Source organism: Xenopus tropicalis, chromosome 4, assembly GCF_000004195.4.
Source record: "Xenopus tropicalis strain Nigerian chromosome 4, UCB_Xtro_10.0, whole genome shotgun sequence".
Classification (NCBI taxonomy): Eukaryota; Metazoa; Chordata; class Amphibia; order Anura; family Pipidae; genus Xenopus; species Xenopus tropicalis.
The window spans coordinates 143,503,195-143,522,803 of NC_030680.2; the positions used below are offsets into that span (position 1 = coordinate 143,503,195).

At 42.1% G+C, this 19,609-nt stretch overlaps 1 protein-coding gene across 2 annotated transcripts in view; it reads left to right on the forward strand.

Annotated features, from left to right (window-relative positions):
* The window catches only part of lrig1 (leucine-rich repeats and immunoglobulin like domains 1), an 83,951-nt gene that overhangs the window by 28,694 nt on the left and 35,648 nt on the right, over window positions 1–19,609 (forward strand). For both annotated transcript variants that reach the window (XM_004914155.4, XM_002938366.5), the window contains exons 2-3: window positions 5,688–5,759; window positions 12,562–12,636. In XM_004914155.4, the coding sequence (XP_004914212.1) occupies window positions 5,688–5,759; window positions 12,562–12,636 (147 nt within the window). The remainder of the gene's footprint in view (window positions 1–5,687; window positions 5,760–12,561; window positions 12,637–19,609) is intronic.

Sequence of the window (19,609 nt, forward strand, 5' to 3'; positions counted from 1 at the left end):
GGGAAGGGACTGGGGCTGTGGGATTGCAGGGTATAGTAGGGAGAGATGGTGCCTATAGTAGCAGTGGGGGGATAATAGCCTCTTGGGAAGGGATGGGGATGTGGGATAGCAGGTAAAGTAGGGAGAGATGGTGGCCTATAGTAGCAGTGGGGGATAATAGCCTCTGGGAAGGGACTGGGGCTGTGGGATAGCAGGTATAGTAGGGAGAGATGGTGCCTATAGTAGCAGTGGGGGGGATAATAGCCTCTGGGAAGGGACTGGGGCTGTGGGATAGCAGGTATAGTAGGGAGAGATGGTGCCTATAGTAGCAGTGGGATAATAGCCTCTGGAAGGGACTGGGGCTGTGGGATAGCAGGTATAGTAGGGAGAGATGGTGCCTATAGTAGCAGTGGGGGGATAATAGCCTCTGGGAAGGGACTGGGGCTGTGGGATAGCAGGTATAGTAGGGAGAGATGGTGCCTATAGTAGCAGTGGGGGGATAATAGCCTCTGGAAGGGACTGGGGCTGTGGGATAACAGGTATAGTAGGGAGAGATGGTGCCTATAGTAGCAGTGGGGGGATAATAGCCTCTGGGAAGGGACTGGGGCTGTGGGAATAGCAGGTATAGTAGGGAGAGATGGTGCCTATAGTAGCAGTGGGGGGATAATAGCCTCTGGGAAGGGACTGGGGCTGTGGGATAGCAGGTATAGTAGGGAGAGATGGTGCCTATAGTAGCAGTGGGGGGATAATAGCCTCTGGGAAGGGACTGGGGCTGTGGGATAGCAGGTATAGTAGGGAGAGATGGTGCCTATAGTAGCAGTGGGGTAGTAGTGGCAGAGCTCCCAGTTTGCAGTTCTTCAGTTGTTCTCAGCTGTGATTGGTTTCTGGGAGTACAGTTCAACAACAGCCAAGGGCCACACCTATAGATGACCCTGTGTTTACATAAAGTAATAAACAGCCTGTGCTTTTATGAAATAGTTTTTTTGTAACTGTACCTAAAACCCATGAAACCCCCTGTACAGCGGTGCTGCCATGTGATGGCTTGGGGTAATGTTGATGAATCTAATTTTACCTTGTGACTTTACTAAACAGATCTGGCAGTTAAAATACTGAGATTTATTTTGGAGAGAAAGTCTTTTTATAAGTCAAACTGCTTCTGCCCCAAGGTGAGTCGGCTGGATGTGCCGGGCTAATTATACTAAAGGTACAGGTATGGGACCTGTTATACAGAATGCTCGGGGCCTGGGGTTTTCCGGACAAGGGATCTTTCTGTAATTTGGATCTCCATAACTTAAGTCTGCTAAAAATCATATACATTTTGAATAAACCCAACGGTATTGTTTTGCCTCCAATAAGGATTAATTATATCTTAGTTGGGATCAAGTACAGGTACTGTTTTATTATTACAGAGAAAAGGGAATCATTTAACCATTAAATAAACCCAATAGGGCTGTTCTGCCCCCAATAAGGGGTAATTATATCTTAGTTGGGATCAAGTACAGGTACTGTTTTATTATTACAGAGAAAAGGGAATCATTTAACCATGAAATAAACCCAATAGGGCTGTTCTGCCCCCAATAAGGGGTAATTATATCTTAGTTGGGGTCAAGTACAGGTACTGTTTTATTATTACAGAGAAAAGGGAATCATTTAACCATTAAATAAACCCAATAGGGCTGTTCTGCCCCCAATAAGGGGTAATTATATCTTAGTTGGGATCAAGTACAGGTACTGTTTTATTATTACAGAGAATAGGGAATCATTTAACCATGAAATAAACCCAATAGGGCTGTTCTGCCCCCAATAAGGGGTAATTATATCTTAGTTGGGATCAAGTACAGGTACTGTTTTATTATTACAGAGAAAAGGGAATCATTTAACCATTAAATAAACCCAATAGGGCTGTTCTGCCCCAATAAGGGGTAATTATATCTTAGTTGGGATCAAGTACAGGTACTGTTTTATTATTACAGAGAAAAAGAAAAAAATTGAATTATTTGCTTATAATGTCTATGGGAGATGGTTTTTCCGTAATTCGAAACTTTCTGGATAACAGGTTTTTCGGATAAGGGATCCCATACCTGTATTTGGACCCAAGCAACCTTAGCATCAGTCTGTAACACATATTTACTGTATGTATCATGGCTGCTTCCATCGAGCCCATGTCTGCCCCATAGAGCTTACAATCTACAGTAAAGTGGATGGTACCATTTGGGTTTCCTAAGGACAAACACTACATTTATTTGTACTTCCTTCCCTTGCCTGCACTCATGTGTTTTCTGTTGTTTGTATCAGAAATCAGTTCCATGAATATTACTTTTTAATTAATCCCAACATGAGCGGATTTATTTCTGCTTTTGTAGCATTTTGCCATGTTGCCTTTTATAGTCATTCAGATTAAGGAAAATGGCAGCGAAATTAGACTTCCTGCTGTCTTCACAGCAACTGGCGTCCCTGGCGACTTCGAGGCCTCGTTAAGATCAACTAAATATGGATCCGATTTTGGCAAACTACAAATTTTGGCTCCAAGTTTTGTCAGTTATTCTTGTCTGTTTCTTCTCTACATGGGGGCTGCCATATTGGTTTCCTTACCATAAGTTCTAATGCCATCATCAGCTGACTCCACTGTTGTGCTGTTCCCTTTGCTGTAATACAGAATACAGTTAAAACCCTTTATCCAGGAAGCTACAAATTACTGATCTCCCAAATTACTGTCTCCCATAGGCTCCATTTTAATCAAATATTTTCAATTTTTTTTTAAATGTTTTTTTTTTTCCTTTGTAATAATAAAACAGTACCTTGTACTTGATCCCAACTAAGATATAATTACCCCTTATTGGGGCAGAACAGCCCTATTGGGTTTATTTAATGGTTAAATGATTCCCTTTTCTCTGTAATAATAAAACAGTACCTGTACTTGATCCCAACTAAGATATAATTACCCCTTATTGGGGCAGAACAGCCCTATTGGGTTTATTTAATGGTTAAATGATTCCCTTTTCTCTGTAATAATAAAACAGTACCTGTACTTGATCCCAACTAAGATATAATTACCCCTTATTGGGGCAGAACAGCCCTATTGGGTTTATTTAATGGTTAAATGATTCCCTTTTCTCTGTAATAATAAAACAGTACCTGTACTTGATCCCAACTAAGATATAATTACCCCTTATTGGGGCAGAACAGCCCTATTGGGTTTATTTAATGGTTAAATGATTCCCTTTTCTCTGTAATAATAAAACAGTACCTGTACTTGATCCCAACTAAGATATAATTACCCCTTATTGGGGGCAGAACAGCCCTATTGGGTTTATTTAATGGTTAAATGATTCCCTTTTCTCTGTAATAATAAAACAGTACCTGTACTTGATCCCAACTAAGATATAATTACCCCTTATTGGGGGCAGAACAGCCCTATTGGGTTTATTTAATGGTTAAATGATTCCCTTTTCTCTGTAATAATAAAACAGTACCTGTACTTGATCCCAACTAAGATATAATTACCCCTTATTGGGGGCAGAACAGCCCTATTGGGTTTATTATCCAGAAACCCCCAAGTCCCAAGTTTTCTTGATAACAGGTCCTATACCTGTATAGATGTTATGAGCAGAGAAGGACCAAAAGGAAGAATGGGTAAAGCAAATAATGGATTTGCTCTTCAGCTACAGGAACTATAGCTGAAGTGGTGTTAAAGCAATGTGTAATCTTGCATTGAGCTACAGGGGTCTCTGTTGGACCTCAAAGTGGGGCTTCAACCCCCAAAAAAGTAGCTTCCAACTCTTGCCACTCATCCAGATACTGCTCAATGGGGTTGGGCATATGTGTAGTGCATTATCTAGAGTCGGGGTGCCCTGTATTACTGGTGCTTGTTTGTGGTCCCCATTGATTTCCAGATTAGTGTGATCCCTGAGCACTTGATTTAAGTAACGCCGATATTCTATTCATCCATTAAGGCTCTTCCTCGGTGGAGTTTAAATAAGCCCTGACGCTTGTAGCCTAACCTCATTGTGTGGTTGGCCGGTAATGTTATCTCTGCCGACAAATTGCATTTATTTTGTTTTGGGCGACCCATTGAGGCTCGGATTTTGGAAGTGCCGTCAATCTCAATTTGGCAGGACGCGCTTCAGGAATATTATAGTGACGTCGCCGATGAATATAAAAGTGTCAGACACACTTAGCCTGCGGATTATTTATGTCGATTAAGGACATCGGTGGTTGGAAAGTGGCCAAGGGTACAGCATTGGCATGAATCATGCGCCATTATTATTTTTGGGAATAATTAGATTACATGAGCTTGCAATCTAATTTGAGTGGAATAAATATCCCTGGCTGTAACAGACTTATCCAGAAACATAATTCATATAGTGATTGTTGCTCGTCTTATGTAATAAAAAAAAAAAAGTTTGCCCAGGAGCAGTAACCCATAGCAACCAATAAGAGTTTAAAAACAAGTGACCAGTAAATGCTACCTGCTGATTGGTAACTATGGGTTACTGCTCCTGGGCAAACTTAGTGCCATTTAGTACATATAGAGGTATGAATAAGAAGAGCAACGGTCACTATAGGAATGAAGTGCTTACATAGCCCCAATAGAGTAAAATAGCAGGGATGCATGCTGGGAAGGGGGCCCTTCAGTGTTGGGGTGCAGGGACTTGTAGCAATGATTCACTTACTGTTTGGTCTTACTGATTTAAATGAAATATATTTTTTTTGTATTCGGATTGTTATATTGTGGTATCCATTCAACTCCCCTTTTCAAAGGTCTGATTGGCTGCATGTTAGTTCAAGCTCCTCCCACTAACCAGTTGGTTGCATATTGACACTTTGCACTTACATAAATGGGTAGTAATGTAATAGCCGGTGCAAGAGAGCAACAAAGTACTAGCAGCTAGCAATAACCATTACGCTGTTTGGTTGCTATGGGTAACAAGACCCAAAGCAAATATTGCACCTGTTATAACATCACCCACAAAGTGCTGTTTTGAAACAAAGACCCATTCTAGACATGTGTCATGGAGTTCTGCTCTTGATTTCCATTATGGACTGTTATAGGACAGGTTGAAGGGTGGTTTCCAGCCCCACCCACTGCATTTCAGCCCCACCCACTGCACAATATTTACAAGCAAAAATGTAATTTTTTTAAACATTTTTAAACAAGAAAATGGTCATTTGTGATACTCTAGGCACATCTGTCCCACCGTGATGCCGCAGCACCAGTCCGTTGGCTGGCTGGGCCCCCCGGGCATTCTTTTCTGTATGCACAAAATGCATCCGTCATAACAATTCAGCTTTAGAAATTCCAAGGGGACTTTAATTTTGCTACATTTGGGAATTTAAGATTGAATTTCAGGGCTGATATCTCATTAACCGCCTTCTCCCTCTGGAAGCCGCGCAGGAACAAATGACGTTTTGGGTCTCTAAATGATTTAAAGTCGATTTTTGCTTCTTTTGAAATTAAATTGAAACTAACACGGAGGAAACACAGTTTCCTTTTCTGATCTAATTACAGGGCAGTAGAACCTACATGTTTTGCAGTTGGGCCTCTTTACATGGACCCATTGGCTAATGGGAAACTCCTTCCCCGCTGGCTAAGTGCTGGGGTAAAAGAGCAGATGGTTTGCCCCGTGCCGTGGGGAATAATAAAGCTCCGCCCCTGCTGGGCTCACTGACCGGCCAACTTATCCTTTTCCCTTTTGTCTTTCTCACAGAAACCTGAGCTCCAACAAACTGAAGGAGATCGATCCGGCCGCCTTCGCCCAGCTTCCAGAACTCAGGGAAGTGTAAGTGATTTCCTTTTTTTTTTCTATTTATCATTATTATTTTTTTAAAACTTATGGGGTGGGCGTATCAGAAACCAGAAGATACCTCCCACGAGGATCACTGAATTCATTTACGGCCCAGATTAAAGCAAATTTTACTTCCTGGTTTTGTTCTTTTTCAACCGATTTGAACTATTAGAGAAGCTTCATGTAATTTGGGGACAAATAGAGAGGGGCAGTTATATGGGCAGTTATATGGGCAGCTATAGGCAGAAACAAGTAATTTGCCCTAAGCCTAGAACAGGAGGTTTGGATAAGAGTCCTAAAGTCTCATAAGCCAAAGTACAGAGTATGCCGTCCTATCAGGGACTTGAACCCCACCCCCCAAGCCTGGCAATGAAGATTCATTGTAGCAATTTGCTAGGGGGGTTTGCCGTTTCTGGGAGCAGGGGGTGGGGATTAGAGTCCTAAGCTCTGATAGGGTGTAGTCATCTATAAATCTGTACTGTAACCTACCAGAGCTTAGAACTCATTTTACACCCCCCTACTTCCAGAAATGGCAAGCCCCTTATTTGAACCCCCTAGAAGATTGCTACAAGGAATCTTCATTGGCAGATTTTGGGGTGGGGTCCAAGTCTCTGATAGGGTGTAGTTGTTTATGAATCTGTACAGTAACCTATCAGAGTCTTGGACCCCACCCCAAAATCTGCCAATGAAGATTCCTTGCCATTTCTGGAAGTAGGGGGGTGTAAAATGAGTTCTAAGCTCTGATAGGTTACAGTACAGATTTATAGATGACTACACTCTATCAGAGTCTTGGACCTCACCTCCAAATCTGGCAATGGAGATTCCTTGTATAAATCTTTCAGGGGGATAAAATGAATGGTTTGCCATTTCTGGCAGATGGTCTCTTTACTACTTACTTTGGGGCAGCCCTACGAATGGGATCTGTTTCCAGGCACTGGAGGTTGTTAAAGTTCCAGTAACCCATAGCAACCCATCAGCAGGTTGCACTAACCCCCAATTGGTTGCTTTGGGTTACTTGACATTACTTTACATTGACCACTTGAGATAGCAGAGTCTTAAATGATCTTTGCAATATTTTTTGTGGAATAAATTCTATAGGAGGTTGTTCTTCTTTAAAGAAACATATTTCTTCTTTAAAGAAATATATAAAGCGCAACTGTCAGAAACACGTCCCTACTAAAAGCCAGACAGCAGCAGCATTGTCTTCACCTTACCTGCCACAACCGTTTAATGTGATGTGCCCCAAATGCACCGCGTATGATTTACAAATCAGCTTAATAGGCGCATCTGTCATGACTGCTGCTGATATTTGATGGTCTTTAAAGGGGCGGCGCGTGGTGTTTAGCTGCAGTCTCTATTCCAGGGGGATTGTCTCATGGAACAAGCATGGAGCACACACGTCCCTATTTATCTGTGCATTTACGTCTGACCTCTCTCTCTGTTACTTACCACGTTAGGGCGCAGTTACCCTTTATTCTGCATGTATAGAATATTAGGTAGCCTGGAACTTATATTTGCCATTGAAGAACGGGGCTGTCCAGATTGTTTGAAGGGGATCGATCATAGCCCAATTAATCTATTTATTATAGGGTTTAGTGGTTTTCTGTACTCTGAATCAGCTCAGCATTCATAATTCATAGCTAAGTCCAACACGTGCATCTCCAGCCAGCAGGATAGTAACTGTATATAAGTACAGATCCCTTATCCGGAAAGCTTAGAATAATGGAAAACCCGTCTCCCATAGACTCCATTTTAATCAAATAATTTGAAAGTTTTAAACTGATTTCCCTTTTCTCTGTAATAATAAAACAGAACCTTGTAATTGATCCCAACTAAGATATAATTACCCCTTATTGGGGGTAGAACAGCCCTATTGGGTTTATTTCATGGTTAAATGATTCCCTTTTCTCTGTAATAATAAAACAGTACCTGTACTTGATCCCAACTAAGATATAATTACCCCTTATTGGGGCAGAACAGCCCTATTGGGTTTATTTCATGGTTAAATGATTCCCTATTCTCTGTAATAATAAAACAGTACCTGTACTTGATCCCAACTAAGATATAATTACTCCTTATTGGGGGCAGAACAGCCCTATTGGGTTTATTTAATGGTTAAATGATTCCCTTTTCTCTGTAATAATAAAACAGTACCTGTACTTGATCCCAACTAAGATATAATTACCCCTTATTGGGGCAGAACAGCCCTATTGGGTTTATTTCATGGTTAAATGATTCCCTATTCTCTGTAATAATAAAACAGTACCTGTACTTGATCCCAACTAAGATATAATTACTCCTTATTGGGGGCAGAACAGCCCTATTGGGTTTATTTAATGGTTAAATGATTCCCTTTTCTCTGTAATAATAAAACAGTACCTGTACTTGATCCCAACTAAGATATAATTACCCCTTATTGGGGGCAGAACAGCCCTATTGGGTTTATTTAATGGTTAAATGATTCCCTTTTCTCTGTAATAATAAAACAGTACCTGTACTTGATCCCAACTAAGATATAATTACCCCTTATTGGGGGCAGAACAGCCCTATTGGGTTTATTTAATGGTTAAATGATTCCCTTTTCTCTGTAATAATAAAACAGTATCTGTACTTGATCCCAACTAAGATATAAATAATCCTTATTGGATGCAGAACAATCCTATTGGGTTTAATTAATGTTTTATTGATTTTTTTAGTAGACTTAAGGTATGGCGACCCAATTTACAGAAAGACCCCTAATCCAGAATACCTGTGGTCCTGAGCATTCTGGATAATGGGTCCTATACCTGTACTATAAAGACACTCCTATCTCCTAATAGGTCTCTCTAGGCCCCCATTATTATATGATCCTTGGCTCTGGGGCCAAATGATCCACCAGTTTTTTGGTGGCCAAACTGAGTAGGGATCCTCTCGTTTGGCAACCAAAACTAAATGAGTGGATCTTACAGTTTATGCCCAGCTAATTGCTGACTGATGTCTGACAACTGCACCATGTTAATAAATCAGCCCCTTTTTGGATAGTTACCCTTTAAAATGTAACTTTTCCCTTACAATTTAACCCAGTTTTGGGGATTTTTTTCCCCCATCGACATCTTGACCCAACTAAGGCGTTTGGGAGGGGTCACAGCATGTCAGTTAGCTGCATTATGTTCACGGCTATGGTTTTAATTTGCCCCAATCCACAGCTCTGTTTCTACATCCTTAAGAAAACACAGGGAAGTTTCGAGTAAGGGAAAGACAATTATTTTGAAGTTGAAAAAGAAAAAGCCAATTCAGCAATTGCTAGAGGTGCCCCTTTTTGTTCTGAGGTTGGGATTAGCAGGTAATTGCTTCAGCATGGTGCAAAAGCTGCAGAGCAGGGTGGCCCCGGGGGCTAGTGAATGTGCAAAGCGGCAAGTGCCGGGGCCATTGTAATTAAGTGAATAGCTTGCCGCACAATGGCTTCTTAAAGCGAAATGCGTTACAAACAATATGTTTTGTGTTCCTGCACTGAATGAAGATTCATTAATAATCCACACGTTGTTAAAGGGATGCTTAGCCTTTCAATTCACTTTTTGTATCTCAATGGAAGTAATCTAAGCAAGTTTGAGGCAGGTCTGTCTTGTTCTGTATTATACTTATTTTCAGTTATGTTTCTGCAGTCATAGGATCTATTATACAGATAGCTAGAATCTCAGCCATAAAGCAGGGCAGGACTGCTGCTTACAATGGGGGGGATCAGATAGGATCTGTGCCACTGTGACAGAATGCTCTGTTATACAGATAGCTAGAATCTCAGCCATAAAGCAGGGCAGGACTGCTGCTTACAATGGGGGGATCAGATAGGATCTGTGCCACTGTGACAGAATGCTCTGTTATACAGATAGCTAGAATCTCAGCCATAAAGCAGGGCAGGACTGCTGCTTACAATGGGGGGGGGATCAGATAGGATCTGTGCCACTGTGACAGAATGCTCTGTTATACAGATAGCTAGAATCTCAGCCATAAAGCAGGGCAGGACTGCTGCTTACAATGGGGGGATCAGATAGGATCTGTGCCACTGTGACAGAATGCTCTGTTATACAGATAGCTAGAATCTCAGCCATAAAGCAGGGCAGGACTGCTGCTTACAATGGGGGGATCAGATAGGATCTGTGCCACTGTGACAGAATGCTCTGTTATACAGATAGAATCTTAGCCATTTCAGGGGGCGGCTGTGCAGTAATATGGAACAATTTTCCACTGCCCAGTATTCATAGCAACCAATGAAATATGTGTTTCTAATATTATAACTGTAACCGACCAGTAAAACCCAATTCCTTATTGTCCGCTGTGGAATAGCACTGCTTTGGGCCAGTTATTTTAACCCCGGTTATGCTGTTATGGGGTGTGCACGGACCATCCGACACCTTTATCCAATAAAACCTATCACTGAAGGATTATTGGCTACAAATTATTTTGCCCTTTAATACACAGAAACCTTAAAGGGCAGGTGCGGGATTACTTTCTTTAAGGGCTTTTGTTTTCCCATATGAGGGATCATTGGAAACACATGAGGCTTCTCTTTATCTCAAAGGAAGAATTTGTTAGGGAACAAGAAAGAGAGGCCAGCGAGGAGCGAGGTCACCATGTGGCGTTTGATGGCTCGGCGCAACCATCTGTAGATTTCAGCGGCTTTTATTAAATAGGGCTGCCGTACAGTCAGTTCAAATAGGGGCCGTTTTCCCTTTGATTTCGGCTCCAGAATCTCTTTTACTTTCCAAAGTGATTATCATCAGCAGTACCAGGGCCCCCTCTCAGGAATCTGGGGAGCCATACTACTAATTTAGGAGTAGTAGGGGGTGTTATTATTAGTTCAATGAGCACTGGGGTAGGGAACCCTGTCTGTGAGTGGAATAGGGCCCCAATTGCCTGTGCAACTATACTCCCCTGATCCTCTCCAGCCATGCCCCATTATGCAGGACTCCACCCACAGTAATCCCAGCCCCGCCCACAGACCCCTTACTGGAGTACCCCCTCATAGCGGCCCAAATAAGCAACTACAAGGAGAACTGTATTCAAAGGGAAACTATACCCCAACCAATGTAGGTCTCTATAAAAATATATTGCATTAACAGCTCATATGTAAAACCCTGCTTCATCTAAATAAACCATTTTCATAAATGCTATTGGGTAATCCTAAATAGAAAACTGCCATTTTAAGTACTAAGGGCCGCCCCCTGGGATCATAGGAGTCACAGTGCACACAAACAAGCCAAGGCACACATACATGCTAGGCCCCATCAGCCAATGAATGGGCAGAGTTCTGCCTTTTGCTCCCACACTACTTCCTGTTACAGTTAGAGCTGCATCACTTCCTGTCAGCTGATCTCTGAGGGGGCACACAGCCCATCACTAAATGGCGGCTCAAGGGAATGGATGTAAAAGGGCAATATTTACTGATATATATATTCCAGTTTGGGGAGATTCTTTAATAGGCCACTTACCTTAATATAAACTGGCTGTTGGTTACGTATTCATTCTGGGGGTGTAGTTTCTAGTTGCAGACAAGCTCATATTCTCTTCCATAGAATTCTTTTCCACCTGCAGTGACAGGAATTGTGGGAAGAATAGTACATTGTCGGTGGAAATGTAATTATATATATAATTACCTCTTATTGGGGGCAGAACAGCCCTATTGGGTTTATTCAATGGTTAAATGATTCCCTTTTCTCTGTAATAATAAAACCGTACCTGTACTTGATCCCAACTAAGTTATAATTACCCCTTATTGGGGCAGAACAGCCCTATTGGGTTTATTCAATGGTTAAATGATTCCCTTATCTCTGTAATAATAAAACCGTACCTGTACTTGATCCCAACTAAGTTATAATTACCCCTTATTGGGGCAGAACAGCCCTATTGGGTTTATTCAATGGTTAAATGATTCCCTTATCTCTGTAATAATAAAACAGTACCTGTACTTGATCCCAACTAAGATATAATTACCCCTTATTGGGGCAGAACAGCCCTATTGGGTTTATTTCATGGTTAAATGATTCCCTTTTCTCTGTAATAATAAAACAGTACCTGTACTTGATCCCAACTAAGATATAATTACCCCTTATTGGGGCAGAACAGCCCTATTGGGTTTATTTCATGGTTAAATGATTCCCTTTTCTCTGTAATAATAAAACAGTACCTGTACTTGATCCCAACTAAGATATAATTACCCCTTATTGGGGCAGAACAGCCCTATTGGGTTTATTTCATGGTTAAATGATTCCCTTTTCTCTGTAATAATAAAACAGTACCTGTACTTGATCCCAACTAAGATATAATTACCCCTTATTGGGGCAGAACAGCCCTATTGGGTTTATTTAATGGTTAAATGATTCCCTTTTCTCTGTAATAATAAAACAGTACCTGTACTTGATCCCAACTAAGATATAATTACCCCTTATTGGGGGCAGAACAGCCCTATTGGGTTTATTTCATGGTTAAATGATTCCCCTTTCTCTGTAATAATAAAACAGTACCTGTACTTGATCCCAACTAAGATATAATTACCCCTTATTGGGGCAGAACAGCCCTATTGGGTTTATTTCATGGTTAAATGATTCCCCTTTCTCTGTAATAATAAAACAGTACCTGTACTTGATCCCAACTAAGATATAATTACCCCTTATTGGGGGCAGAACAATCCAATTGGGTTTATTTTAGGTTTGTGTGCTTTCTTTACAGAAGCCAGAAAACCCCAGGGCTGTTCTGGATAACAGGTTCCCTACCTGTGTGTGTGTATATAATATGAGTAACCTTATTTCTGTCTCTATTGCAGGCACCTGGGGCACAATGAGCTGACTGGCATCCCGCACCTTGGCACTGCCGCTCCTCAAGTGACTACCCTGTCGCTGTAAGTAATTTCCATGGTGCTTTATCCTTTAATCCCCTATGTTCTCGCTATGGTCGGATATCTGTTTATCTTGCAAGGTAAAGGGAATGTTTCACCCTAAAGTCACCCCTGGGTTCGCTAAAGGTTTTATACAAAGTCAACTGACAGTTTGATTCTGTTTCTGAATTTAACACCAATTATTCTGTGCTTTATCTGGTTGCTAGGGTCCCACTTTTCCTAGTAACAGACAGGAGTTCTAATGAGAGATGGAGGAAGGTCTATATAGAAAGATAGTGAAATGGTGCGATTAAAAATTTGCTCTGGTTGCTACTGACTGTGGCAGTGTATTAATGAACCCCAGTAATGCCCAGCTTTTTGGGAAGAGAATGCATGCTCTTATAATAAGGAGCCCCTTCCTGTGCTGAGGGCGAGATCCCCTTTCCCCCTGTCAGAGAGAGAAATGACGAGCCGGCACAAATCCCTAAATTGCCCACGTTTGATCGCTCCCTTTCAGGCAGGTAATTCAGACCCAGGGAACGGAACGCTTTCCTTGACACCTTTTTGCCTTATAATAACAATCTCCTTGGTGTTTACCTTGGCCTTTCCTCGTTCCACGCCCCGCCCTCCCTCGCAGGGAAAAGAAAGCGCCCGTGTTTCGGAGCGTAAGCTCTGTTTGCACAGATTTCTCTGCTTCATTAAACCTTTTTTGGATTCGCGCTTTGTGCTTTCGGGGGGCGCCTCCCACTAAGTCGGCGCTGTTTATTTTAAGCTGGATTCAGAGGCGGGGTTGGATCCCAATCCTGCCGCCGCGCTGATCCGCACTTTGTTAGCGGCTGATAGAATGTTTTCTTCTTCATTTGCTCACCTGTGTTTACTTACGAGTGAGAAAGAGAATAAGCGAATACGTTGGCGATGACTTGGCATGACACGCCATTAATAACGCTCCGGAGACGGACGCTGGCAGAGCGCCACGCATTTTGCGGGTTCTGTTCTGGCCAAATACTTCACTTGTCCATTTCAAACGTTACAATCCTGCCACCCTTTGTGTTTCCTTAATATTTGTTCAGGTGATAGGAAGAGATGACTGTACGCTTACCCTTTTTAGGGTGAAGACACACTGGGCTACTAGTAGCAGCTACTTTTTCACGGCTACTACACTCCTGCCATAGACAGTAGTGAGAATTGCCTCTGCTAAAACACACATGGAGACAATTATCAGTAAATGATCAGCATTGTCTGTTTAAGTAGCCGCGTCAAGTAGCTGCTCTAAGTAGCTCCGTGTGTCTTCACCCTTAAGGGCTCTGGCACACGGGGAGACTAGTCGCCCACAACAAATCTCCCTTGTCGCGGGCGTCTAATCTCCCCGAAAAGCCATCCCACCGGCGAGAATGTAAATTGCCAGTGGGATGGCATATGCGGCGGAAGTTTCCACTCAAGGCAACTTCCGCGATTTTGGTGAAATTGCGGCACCGTGTATGCCATCCCACCTGTGATTTACTTTCTTGCCGGTGGGATGGCATTTCAGGGAGATTAGTCGCCCGCAACAAGGGACATTTGTCGCGAGCAACTAATCTCCCCATATGTCATGGCCCTAAGTCATTGTGTGCTTGAATGGCACCACTTCAGTGGCAAAACTGCCTGGGGTCCCTGTTTCCATGGCAACTGGTGCAGAGCCTGTGGGTGGCAGAGGGTCTGGGGGTGACCGGGGGTCCTTGAATCCTAAATTACATTCTCTGCAGGGTCTTTAAAAATGCTTCAGTTATTATTATTATTAACATTTATTTATAAAGTGCCAACATATTCCGCAGCGCTGTACAATAAGTTCACCTCTATATTGGCACAACCTGCAAAGGGGAAATAAAATGTAGGAAAAAGTAACTTTATTCTTGTTTCTATTTGGACCACTGTGGTACCTGTGCCGGGGACATTAGTTTGGTCCATCATTCAGGTTTTGGGTATATCCAATGGCAGTTTGCTAAATAAAGTTCATTATGCAGACCCGTGTTTGCCTGAGGTGCATCTACACTATGTTCTGGGTCAGTAGAATGGACCCAATTACCTATCTGTTCTGCGGACAGTTAAAAGAACATTTCAGCAGGTTCTGGGAAATAAAATTGTATTGGTTTTAAACAATATATTGGCTTTGGTGGGGTTGGGCAATGCAAGTTCATTATATTATATTTGTGCTTTAAGCTGGCCATACACGGGCAGATCCATCGCCAAGCGAGCGGATCTTCACCCGATATCCCCACCTATGGGTGGCGATATTGGGGAGGCATGTAGACGAATTCGATCGTTTGGCCCTGGGGCCAAACGATCGAATTCTGCACGCGGCAATGGGGCAGTCTAACCTGCCCGATCGATATCTGGCCAATTTCAGGCCAGATATCGGTTGGCCAGGCCCGTCGGCAGTGCCCATACACGGGCTGATAAGCTGCCGAATCGGTCTAAGGGACCCATATCGGCAGCTATAATCGGCCCGTGTATGGGGACCTTAAGTGTATGATCAGGAACCAGTGGGTCATATGGGCCACAGGCAGAATCGTCATTGGTTGAAATGTTCATGTTCTTTGCACAATAGATAGGCAGCAATTTTGTGTATGACCCCCTCTTGTACACTTTTGGCCCGTGGGCCAATCAAATCATTGTTACATCATTTGTTACATTGCCGCACTTACCGATCCGCTGAAAGTAAAAGAACATTGAGTGCAGAACCGTGAATCAGCCCATAAATATTTATATCTATTGAAAAAAACAAAACTCGGTCCAAGGTAATCAGCAGAAAGGTCTCGGGGCGACCGCGCCCCGTTATATAAATTCCGCCTTATGAAACGCGACTGACACATTTCCCTGCAGACAGATGTTCGGAATTGTTTGGGTTTCTCAAGGTTCATATTGTTATGGTCTCTTATCCAACGTCAGTTGGATTCTGCTGGATGTTCTGGAATCAAAGACTAATTGGTTACATGCCTAATTATATAGAGGAGATTAAAGGGGAAGTCGGACGGTCTTTGTGAAGTTAAAAGGGGAAATGCACCTTTTACAGCATAAAGCTCCCAATAAACAGTTCTGCATTGAAATCCCTGTCCTTTCTGCTTCCATTGTGCCGGCATTGAATAGAGGAGGGTCAATTAGTTTCCCCCCACTGTTACGGGAATTGCGAGTTCCTCTGCCAATAGAATGGGAGCCGGTCAACGAGATTCCATGTATTCAGACGCTCTAAAGGAGGTAAAAGCAATGTGAAAGGAGCATTTGTGGCCGACGCAATTGAGGTTCTCTTGGCCTTTCTCCCCTTCTTTCTCCCCAACACAATGACGCGGGCAAGAACTTTTTCAATTTCTCAGAAGGTTCTTTCTCCCCAATCTTTTCTTCCGCTGAATAGTCTCAGTTGAAAGGAATATTCTTCTTAAAGAATTCCACAGACGAACCAAATAATTATTTATTATTCTCGATCATCATCAGGATTTGGAGCTGTTTGTATTTTAATTTGCCTTTTTATTAATCACATTAACATTCCGCACATGGATAAGTACCGCTGTGTAGATTGTAGTTTCTCGTTCGTCTTGTTTTTATAACAAAAACGTGAGGAACTTATTTCCTTCTCATCCGCGTGTTTCTTGTATATCTATAAACACTTTATAATAATATTATTGTCTGTTGCCTGAGAGCATTTTGCTTTATGAAAGGAATTATGGAGAGTCCATATAAACAGCATGTGGTCCCATAAAAACATAGTAGTATAGAGAAGGAATGTTCTGGGCACGCAATAAGCTATACCCCCATACTGTACTGTCTAAGGGAAACACTATGGCACCCCCTACCCATATGTATAAATACAAATATACAGAGAAGGAATGTTCTGGGCACACAATAAGCTGTACCCCCATACTGTACTGTCTAAGGGAAACACTATAGCACCCCCTACCCATATGTATAAATACAAATATACAGAGAAGGAATGTTCTGGGCACACAATAAGCTGTACCCTCATACTGTACTGTCTAAGGGAAACACTATGGCACCTCCTACCCATATGTATAAATACAAATATACAGAGAAGGAATGTTCTGGGCACACAATAAGCTGTACCCCCATACTGTACTGTCTAAGGGAAACACTATGGCACCCCCTACCCATATGTATAAATACAAATATACAGAGAAGGAATGTTCTGGGCACACAATAAGCTGTACCCCCATACTGTACTGTCTAAGGGAAACACTATGGCACCTCCTACCCATATGTATAAATACAAATATACAGAGAAGGAATGTTCTGGGCACACAATAAGCTGTACCCCCATACAGTACTGTCTAAGGGAAACACTATGGCACCTCCTACCCATATGTATAAATACAAATATACAGAGAAGGAATGTTCTGGGCACACAATAAGCTGTACCCTCATACTGTACTGTCTAAGGGAAACACTATGGCACCCCCTACCCATATGTATAAATACAAATATACAGAGAAGGAATGTTCTGGGCACACAATAAGCTGTACCCCCATACTGTACTGTCTAAGGGAAACACTATGGCACCTCCTACCCATATGTATAAATACAAATATACAGAGAAGGAATGTTCTGGGCACACAATAAGCTGTACCCCCATACTGTACTGTCTAAGGGAAACACTATGGCACCCCCTACCCATATGTATAAATACAAATATACTGAGAAGGAATGTTCTGGGCACACAATAAGCTGTACCCCCATACTGTACTGTCTAAGGGAAACACTATGGCACCTCCTACCCATATGTATAAATACAAATATACAGAGAAGGAATGTTCTGGGCACACAATAAGCTGTACCCTCATACTGTACTGTCTAAGGGAAACACTATAGCACCCCCTACCCATATGTATAAATACAAATATACAGAGAAGGAATGTTCTGGGCACACAATAAGCTGTACCCCCATACTGTACTGTCTAAGGGAAACACTATGGCACCTCCTACCCATATGTATAAATACAAATATACAGAGAAGGAATGTTCTGGGCACACAATAAGCTGTACCCCCATACTGTACTGTCTAAGGGAAACACTATGGCACCCCCTACCCATATGTATAAATACAAATATACAGAGAAGGAATGTTCTGGGCACACAATAAGCTGTACCCCCATACTGTACTGTCTAAGGGAAACACTATGGCACCCCCTACCCATATGTATAAATACAAATATACAGAGAAGGAATGTTCTGGGCACACAATAAGCTGTACCCTCATACTGTACTGTCTAAGGGAAACACTATGGCACCTCCTACCCATATGTATAAATACAAATATACAGAGAAGGAATGTTCTGGGCACACAATAAGCTGTACCCCCATACTGTACTGTCTAAGGGAAACACTATGGCACCCCCTACCCATATGTATAAATACAAATATACAGAGAAGGAATGTTCTGGGCACACAATAAGCTGTACCCCCATACTGTACTGTCTAAGGGAAACACTATGGCACCTCCTACCCATATGTATAAATACAAATATACAGAGAAGGAATGTTCTGGGCACACAATACCCATATATTCATTATATGAACATTTTCAAACCACCCTCATCACAATCTCTTTCTGTAGGAAAGTATGTTGTTTCTGTTATTCCTCTCCTTTGTGAGGGATTACTGTAAATGAAATCAGCCATGTTTATGTAATTAAGGAGCGCCCAGAACAGATACCTGGGACTGAATTAGTGTTAACAGGATTAGATGATTCACGGTGAGTTTGGCTGCGCTCAGTGATTCCTGCCCCGCTGAAACAAAATCAATAGCCCCGATAGGCTTTTACACGCAGTATATAAAACTCTATTTAAGTAAATCAATCTCTCTTAAAGGCTAATTAAAGCAGAGATCAATTGATGCTAAACTGCAATTAAACTGAAAGCCCGACAAGATGAAGGTAAATGATTAGCCGAGCGGCGCGAGGGTTTGGGAGGATCCATAGTAACAAATCATAAAGATATGTACATATAGTGACTCGGGGAGAGAGAAGGCACCAATATCTATTTAACCTTTAGCAGTTATGGTCACATAAAGCATAATCCCCATCCCGGCCTACTCTGTTGTGAAAACAGAAAATCTATATTACTTTTTCATTGTTTATTTTATTATACAGGTCAAGAGATAATATACCCCCTACTGTAAATGATAAGGATATTAGCAGTCACTGAGGGGTTCTGTGCCCATATAAAGGCACAAGGCTGCAGGCTGAGTTATACAGGGAACTCTGAGTATCACTCATGTATTATAAGGGATAATGTACCCCCTACTGTAAATGATAAGGATATTAGCAGTCACTGAGGGGTTCTGTGCCCATATAAAGGCACAAGGCTGCAGGCTGATTTATACAGGGAACTCTGAGTATCACTCATGTATTATAAGGGATAATGTACCCCCTACTGTAAATGATAAGGATATTAGCAGTCACTGAGGGGTTCTGTGCCCCCCATATAAAGGCACAAGGCTGCAGGCTGAGTTATACAGGGAACTCTGAGTATCACTCATGTATTATAAGGGATAATGTACCCCCTACTGTAAATGATAAGGATATTAGCAGTCACTGAGGGGTTCTGTGCCCATATAAAGGCACAAGGCTGCAGGCTGAGTTATACAGGGAACTCTGAGTATCACTCATGTATTATAAGGGATAATGTACCCCCTACTGTAAATGATAAGGATATTAGCAGTCACTGAGGGGTTCTGTGCCCATATAAAGGCACAAGGCTGCAGGCTGAGTTATACAGGGAACTCTGAGTATCACTCATGTATTATAAGGGATAATGTACCCCCTACTGTAAATGATAAGGATATTAGCAGTCACTGAGGGGTTCTGTGCCCATATAAAGGCACAAGGCTGCAGGCTGAGTTATACAGGGAACTCTGAGTATCACTCATGTATTATAAGGGATAATGTACCCCCTACTGTAAATGATAAGGATATTAGCAGTCACTGAGGGGTTCTGTGCCCATATAAAGGCAC